The sequence below is a fragment of the Paroedura picta genome, chromosome 4 (genome assembly GCF_049243985.1).
Source record: "Paroedura picta isolate Pp20150507F chromosome 4, Ppicta_v3.0, whole genome shotgun sequence".
NCBI lineage: Eukaryota > Metazoa > Chordata > Lepidosauria > Squamata > Gekkonidae > Paroedura > Paroedura picta.
Window position 1 is genome coordinate 112914030 of NC_135372.1, and position 7824 is coordinate 112921853.

The 7824-nt window shown below is 43.7% G+C and overlaps 1 protein-coding gene across 5 annotated transcripts in view; it reads left to right on the top strand.

Annotated features, from left to right (window-relative positions):
* MMP24 (matrix metallopeptidase 24) overlaps positions 1–7056 on the top strand; it is a 50661-nt gene extending 43605 nt beyond the window's left edge. For 4 of the 5 annotated variants that reach the window (XM_077335160.1, XM_077335161.1, XM_077335162.1 and 1 more), the window contains 3 exons: positions 199–337; positions 3352–3618; positions 5194–7055. In XM_077335160.1, coding sequence (XP_077191275.1) covers positions 199–337; positions 3352–3618; positions 5194–5531 — 744 coding nt within the window. In that variant the 3' untranslated portion in view covers positions 5532–7055. Of the gene's footprint in view, positions 1–198; positions 338–3351; positions 3619–5193 lie in introns of all 5 variants that reach the window. The other variant, XM_077335159.1, reaches the window with a different exon arrangement.
* The last annotated feature ends 768 nt before the right edge of the window (positions 7057–7824 follow it).

The window sequence follows — 7824 nt, forward strand, 5'->3', positions numbered from 1 at the left end:
AAGAGCTGCTTCATTTTACTTTTAAATCAATATGGCAAAGGAACAGCTGTGAAGGTAATTGTATTCTGAAGGGAACAGAGGCTCTTTGAGTCTGATATTTGAAAACTGAGGTCTTTTAAAGGTAACTCTAGATCTTGACTTTTTGCTTGGTTATCACTTGTCTGATTAATGGTCTTAGGAAAACTTTTTTTTTTTTAGGATCGTTGGTTTTGGCGTCTCCGCAACAATCGTGTGCAAGAAGGTTACCCCATGCAGATTGAACAGTTCTGGAAAGGGTTGCCTGCAAAGATTGATGCCGCCTATGAAAGATCTGATGGAAAATTTGTGTTCTTTAAGGGTAAAATTTTTTTGATATTAATTTTACATACATAATTCTGCTGTAATGTTCATCTATCTGAGCAGCAAAGGTGGATATAATTATTTTAAAATTTAATTTGGTAATGAAAATTTAAAGAATTAAAAGAAAGGTTTTCTGTTTTGTTGTTTATTTCATTTTCTGACCTATGAGAAATGTTACCCATAGGATAATCTTTACAAAATTAAATTTAAAACTTCATAAAGAAATAAGTGGACTCCGGGGAATGGTAGAGGACAGGAAGGCCTGGAGAAACATTGTCCATGGGGCCACGATGGGTCTGACATGACTTCGCAACTAACAAGAACAACAAAAGAAATATGTCATGTAAAGTATAATGATTTCATCTTCACAACTAGACTATGTTTCTATATTAGTTTTCATTAAGATTTTAAAACTGGGTGATTATTTTCATTTTCTGCAAAAGAAATGTTGTAACTAGCTATCACTTTGAACCTGAAAAAGTAAAACTTTATAGAGGTAAAAAAGAAGTACTTTATAGAAGTAAAAAAGAAGTACAGTTTTATAGATAACAAGTAATTTAATTAGGATAGAAAAACAGGTTTCCTTTGTTAAATAGTTTCTTGAGGCTATTGGCTTGATCTCTGGCAGCAAGCATCATCCAAAAATCTTCATTTTGCCATGAAAGGTATTTTTCTGGGTCAACGTGCACCACCCTTTAAAGGTTTTTTCTGTAACTGAGGCCTTTTATGTACCTGTGCTTTCCTGCACTTTCACTTTGCAGGTCTGTCGGGTTTTATTTTTGGTTATGCATTGATTTTCCTCCCTTCAGCACTCAGTTTGCATTCCCGTCACTCTTTCTCTGGATTATCTGTAAACCGCCCGTGGCGCCGCGGGCGCCACGGTCTAAATAAAGCAGTAAGGGGTCCTGGGGCGGGATGAGTCCGGGATGAGGAAGGGTCCAGATTGGACCCTTCCTCATGACAGACAATCGGAGGGCGCCTGCCGATTGGTCCCTCCGATTCCCAGCCCCAGGAACTGAGAGCCGCGCGCAGCGCGGCTCTCAGTTGCTCCCGACCTGACGCGGAGAGAGGCGCGAAGCGCCTCTCGCCGCGTCAGGCCGCCGCCTGAGGGAGCCCCCGGCAGTCGCGCTGTGCGCGGCTGCCGGGGGCTCCCTGCCCGGAGGCCTGACGCGGCGAGAGGCGCGAAGCGCCTCTCGCCGCGTCAGGCCTCCGGGCAGGGAGTCCCCGGCAGCCGCGCACAGCGCGACTGCCGGGGACTCCCTGCCTGACGCGGCCTGACGCTTCCTACCGCTGTCGGAACGGCCGCTGCTGTTGGCTGTCCTGCTGGCCTTCGGCTCGGCGTTGCTGGTGGGCTGGCAGGCGAGCTGCATGTGGAGCCGGTACCTGGACTGGCGGACGCGGCGCCTGCAGGATCAGCTGGCTCCCAGGCAGAAGAAGCTGGACCGCAGCCTGCTCAACAACAACGAGCCCCGCAGCCCGCCGCCGAGTCGCTGACCGCCCCGAAGCCGGTGGGGCCGTCAGCCCAACAGTACAGCCGCTTCTGCTGCGCCGCCGCCGGAAGCTACGTTCGCCGCCCCATCAGCGGCGCCGCCGGAGACGTCCGCCCCGCCCCTGACGCCCCATCGCCTCTTCCTGCTGCAAGGATTTTGCTGCTGCCGCTGGCTCGAAGCCTCCTTCTCCTGCCCATCAGCCAGCCAAGCTCAGAGAAGAGCCTGAGGAGCTCACTACGACCGGCCAGGGCAGCTGGAAGGACGAAACTAAGAGAGGGAGGGAGAATGGCTCTCCCTCCCTCCTACGCTTTAGGTAGGCTGCTCCACGGAGCGGGGGGGGGGGGGGAAACTGCTAGCGCCCATTGCATTTCAATCTGCAATGGGCTATATTTCTAGTTAGAGAATGTTTGTGTGGTGGTTTCCCCCCTTGCTTTGCTGAAGATGCATAGTGATTCCCCTGGATTTCCCTCCATATCCTCGTTCCACCACTCAGAGGCCACTCCAACACCCATGTTGAAGTTGTTTCTCCCACTCCACACCTTCTGCCATTCCTCCCACCTTCATTGGTACACAAGCTCTACTACTACATATCAATTTAATCCCCCCTACTGAGCATTCTGCACCAATTTTTCTGTAATTAGCTGTTGGAGTTTAATTCTGGTTTCCATTGCTTCTATCCTGATGTTCAAAGCCCTAAATGGTCTTGGACCACTGCTTCCGCTATATTTCCCAGAGGGCATTAAGATTGCAGAATCAGAACTTGCTCAGGATCCATCAAAAAAGTAAAACTGGCTTCAGCAAGGGCCAGGGCTTTTTCACCTTTGGCCCTGCTTGGTGGAATGCTCTGCCTAGTAAGATCAGGGCCCTCTGGGTTGTTAAACAATTCCGGATGGTCTGTAAGACAGAGCTGTTTTACCAGGCCTATGGTTGTTCCACCAGAGCTGTTAAACCAGGCCTATAGTTGTTCCACCAGAGCTGTTCCACCAAGCTTATGGTTGTTCCAACAGAGATGTTCCACCAGGCCTATGGTTGAGGCCAGGAAACGTGCCATCAGAATGCTGGCCTCCCTACCTGGAAACCATCTGAAGATACCCACTCAAGTGCTGACCAAACCCCTCCTCAGAAGGTTTTTAACTATGAAGAGATGGATTTTAATCCTAATTAACTATTTTAAAACTTAATTAATGATATAATCTCTTTAAAAGCAGGAGATAGTAACAAGGAAGGAAGATAAAGCAAGGAATTATCAAGCCTCATTTGACTAACTGTACTTCCCAATCCAAATTTTTGTTTATCAAAAAATGAAGTATAAAAAAACTAACCTTTGGATGCTCTCCCACATATAGTTTTGAATAAATCAATTAATTTTCAGTTACGTGCAAACTGAGATTCTTGCACAAGGAAACTTGAATACTGCCAACAAGGCACAGTTAACAAAACAACCCTAAGATCAGTGAACCACCTTTGAATCAGCTCTTAGTAAATACATTTCTCTCTCTCTCTCTCTCTCTCTCTCTCTCAGGAGATAAGTACTGGGTTTTTAAGGAGGTGACAGCAGAGCCAGGGTACCCACACAGCCTAGTGGAGCTGGGCAGCTGCCTTCCTCGTGAAGGGATTGACACAGCTTTACGATGGGAACCCGTTGGGAAAACCTACTTCTTCAAAGGAGACCGTTATTGGAGGTATAATGAGGACAAGAGAGCAACAGATCCGGGCTACCCGAAGCCCATTACTGTATGGAAAGGGATCCCACAAGCACCACAAGGGGCATTTGTTAGTAAAGAAGGCTGTGAGTATTAACTATCTTACATATTTATTCACTGAATTGCATTTTAAAAAAGGGTGGGGTTTTTTTGAGCTTTGTATTTGAATTGCCTGAATTTCCACAACTGTGCAGATGCATATAGTTATAGACAGTTTCAGAGAGTTGCTCTGTTGGTCTGCAGTAAAACAAGATGTTTTGGGGTGTACTCTTGAGAGTCAAAACTACCCTCATCAGATACAAGTAGGATTGGAGATCCCCGAGTCCTTATATCCCAGTCTGGAAGTGGGAGGGGTGTAGCACAGGAGTCAGGATGTACAGGTACAATGTAAAATGTAATTAGTTTGATTTAAGCAGGTAATTAGTTTGATTAAATGTAATTAGTTTGATTAAATGCTTAGGGACATATAATTAGCATCTGTAGTAGATAACAATCCTAGGTCCTTATTTAGCCCTGGAGGGCCGCATTGTTTTGAATTTCTGAACAAACTCAGGTTCAGCAATCTCATGTTGCGATCTCCCTTTGAGAATTCTCTGTTTGAGGACTGCGCTTTTAGGTCAGCAATGGAATGTTCTCCCACTGGTTTTTGAATGTTGTGATTTTTAGTACTAGATTTTTGTCCATTTATTCTTTTGTGCAGGGACTGACCCATTTGTCATATGTAGAGAGTGGAAGGGCACTGTTGACACTTGATGGTATATATAATGTTGGAAGATGAACAGGTGGATAAACCTGAGATGGCATAGCTAGTGTTGTTGGGTCTGGCGATTGTGCTGTTAGAGTGAATGTGGGGGCAAAGTTGGCAATTTGGTTACTTGCAGGCCCTGGTCCCAGAGTCTTTGTCTGGAAGGGCAATATTGTGGGTGAGATGTTGTTTAAGGTTAGGAGACTGTCTGTGGGCAAAAGGTCTACCTCCCGATGCCTGGAAGACAGGGGTATCATTATCCAGCACAGGCTGCCAGTGATGTGTTGAACTGGTTTCAGCAGAGAGTTGTATGAGACCATAAGTGGTATTCTGTGGTTGTTTCATTTGGGCCTGTCTTGTTGGAGGTTAACCCTTGGTATCATTCTATTTTTATTTGTCTGTTTCTTTACTACGTCTGTTAGGTATTATAATTCCAGCTCTGTGCTATAGTTGCAACTGTCCTGATCTGTCTGGCAGATTTTCACCTGTGGGATCGACAACAGTCATTTCTGGAATGACAAAGGAGGCTTTGACTCTTAAAAGCTCACACCCCTCCCCATATAGTTATGAACAGATTCCTGGCAACACTACTATGTGCCTCACAGTACAAGAGCATGTGTCCTAATAGATGATTGATGGGTTCCAGGTACATTGCTTTCTCCTCACAGTCATTCATTGTTTCCTATCCCCATTCTCCAGATTCATATTCATTATGGAAGGGGAACAAAAAGTAATTTTCTTTGCCTAGGAAGACTTAAGTAAAGTAACAGACTTCTCTTTTTCTGCCAACCAACTTACTGTACCTGTTTCCAGTGTGGCCATCAGTGCATTTTGGCCATGTATAGAATTCCTTTTACCTGCTTCTCTTTAAGCTGTGAATGATATGGAATGGAATAATATCTGCTTTCTCTTCCAGTTTATACCTACTTTTATAAAGGTAAGGAGTACTGGAAGTTTGATAACCAGAGGCTGACTGTGGAACCGGGATACCCCAGGTCAATCCTCAAGGACTGGATGGGTTGCAACCAAAAGGAGGTTGAACGGAGCAAAGACAGACGCCTCTCTCATGATGATGTGGATATTATGGTGACTATCAACGATGTGCCTAGCACCGTCAATGCAATTGCAGTTGTGATCCCCTGCATTTTATCTCTGTGTATCCTTGTCCTGGTGTACACCATTTTCCAGTTCAAGAACAAAGAGGTCCAACAAACTGTGACCTACTACAGACGACCTGTCCAAGAATGGGTATGACAGGCTTAGCGATTCATTCAGACTTGCGGGATGATGACAGGCTTCAGACGGTAAAAAGGGGAATGAAAAGATAGCCTGCCAAACACCCACACACAAATGGAAGAACTCTTGAAGAGATTTGTATGAGTCAGACAGAATTCTGGGATCGAGAAAACAGAGGACAAAAATCAAATATACCCAGGTGGCCTTGCACGGTGGAGCCGCTTTCCTTCTGACTGCCTCAGTGCCGTGTGGGTCTCGGTGTGACATTTTTCACTGACCCACTCAGTGAGTGTCGGAGACCTCAAGAGGAGTTTGCTTCAACCTTTTTTCAACTCACCCGAGCAATCTTCTTCAGTGCCCTCTTTTAAACCCAGCATTTGCCAGTGTAGCCAACCACCTCTCAACAGTCCTGTTTTTTCTACACTTGTCTCATTAAAAAAAAGGTTATTAAATCTGTGGGACACAAAGGAAACACTTCAGTACCTTCTGAAGAAGACATTCTGAGGCTGAGTCATTCTGAAAGATTTTAATTTATTACAGGAACCAGGCAGTTACCTGGATACTGTTTTACCAATACCTGCTGGTCAGATGTTTTGTACATTCATGGTAATTAGTTGATGCTCCCACTCTGCCAATGCAGATACATACCTATAAAGAGCTCTTAGGAGGTAATTCTGTGTAGACCACAACTTCAAACAGCTCTAAAGCCAGATCAAACCATAACAGCACTAGGAACAGAAATTTCTTAATTCAAATATAGTCTACAAGACTAAGCAATTGGGTTTAGCCATGAGTGATGTGAATGCAGCCCTCAATGCTCTTGTTTTTAAGAACCTGTCATGTAATGAATATTTAAATGTCATATTACCACTATTTTAAGTTGGCAACAATAAATTGTTACCATTATATGATTAACTATAAATTCTGTGATATTTTCATCCCTTAATATGTAGGGAAGTAAGTCGCATGTTAATTAAGATTACATTTTTCACCAAGGATACATTGAAAGGTTTGGTTTGGTTTGGGGAATTATGATATTTTTAATGCCAGAGAGAGGAGAGGAGCAAATCAAGGAGCCTGTGTTTGAAGTTATCCTGAACGTATAGCTTGGACATTTATTCTGGCATTAAAGAAAAGTAATTTTTATTGCATCCAAGAAAGTAAACTGCAAGTCAAATCTAAGAATCTGATTGGAAAGAAAAGCCACCCCCCCAATGTGGAAAGTAGTATAGAAAATCAGTATTTCATTTATTCATATATATCATTAATACTATACACACTTCTTTAAACAAAATGATGTGCATTTGATTTTAGAACATTGCAGTAGATTACACATACTTATTGTCATGCTGATAAGTTTAACCAGGTTTTCCATATATGTATAAGAACCAAAAGTATTGTTTTCAGATATCTCCATGGGTTACAAAAACTGGTACTTTCTTTGCAGACTCATCTGCCATTCTTACTGGCCAGATATCCTTTTGCTTTATGCATCTTTTACAGTTGTTGTATTTGCTACTGTTCTATAGGCCCTTCAGTAACGGAAAGAATTTGGAGGCAGGCAGGTTGCTGGTACATATTTTTAATTTTGTAGCTTCCTTTGGGCGAATTTGCAAAAGTGTTTTGTGTATGTCATGATATGCGGTAACCTTATCTGCTTAAACCACGCTGGGAAGATTCTATAGTTGTCAGTGAGTTCACTCAAATTCTCACCCAAAATTTGTTAAGGTATTGGAGGTTCCAAGGGTAGAAGCCATTTGCAGAGGAGGATCAGATGTGTGTGGGGGTGGGAGTATGACTGATAACATTATTACTTATTCTCCTCTGCAAATTCCATCCCTTTGCCTATTTTGTGCAGTGGGCTCATTTGTCTTCGGGGCCAGGCTACTGAAAAAAAGGATTTTCAAAATAACTGATGCAATGGCAACATTTAAATAGGAATGAAATCAGCCAGGATGAAGGGTTTAAGCACCATGCTGCCAGTTTTCTCCTACAAGTGCTCCCATACTCTGTAGTAATGTTAGGAAGGAAACAGAGTGCTGGGAAATCTCTCTACCTCATTTCAGTAGAGGGCTTAGTAGAGAACTTTCCATTTGTACTTCATTCTTTAGCTGAAGTCTGAAGTTGAGTTTATACTAGACAAACGGGAATCTACAATGAGCCATTTCATTTTCCCACACTATTTCCTCTTTCCCTTTCCTGAGAGCCAGCATAGCATCTTCCCTTTTCCTGCTTCCTTCTCTCCTTCCCACCCAACAGTTCTTACCTTCATCTGCTCCTCTATCTTAAGCTTCCCTTCTCACCTCCCACC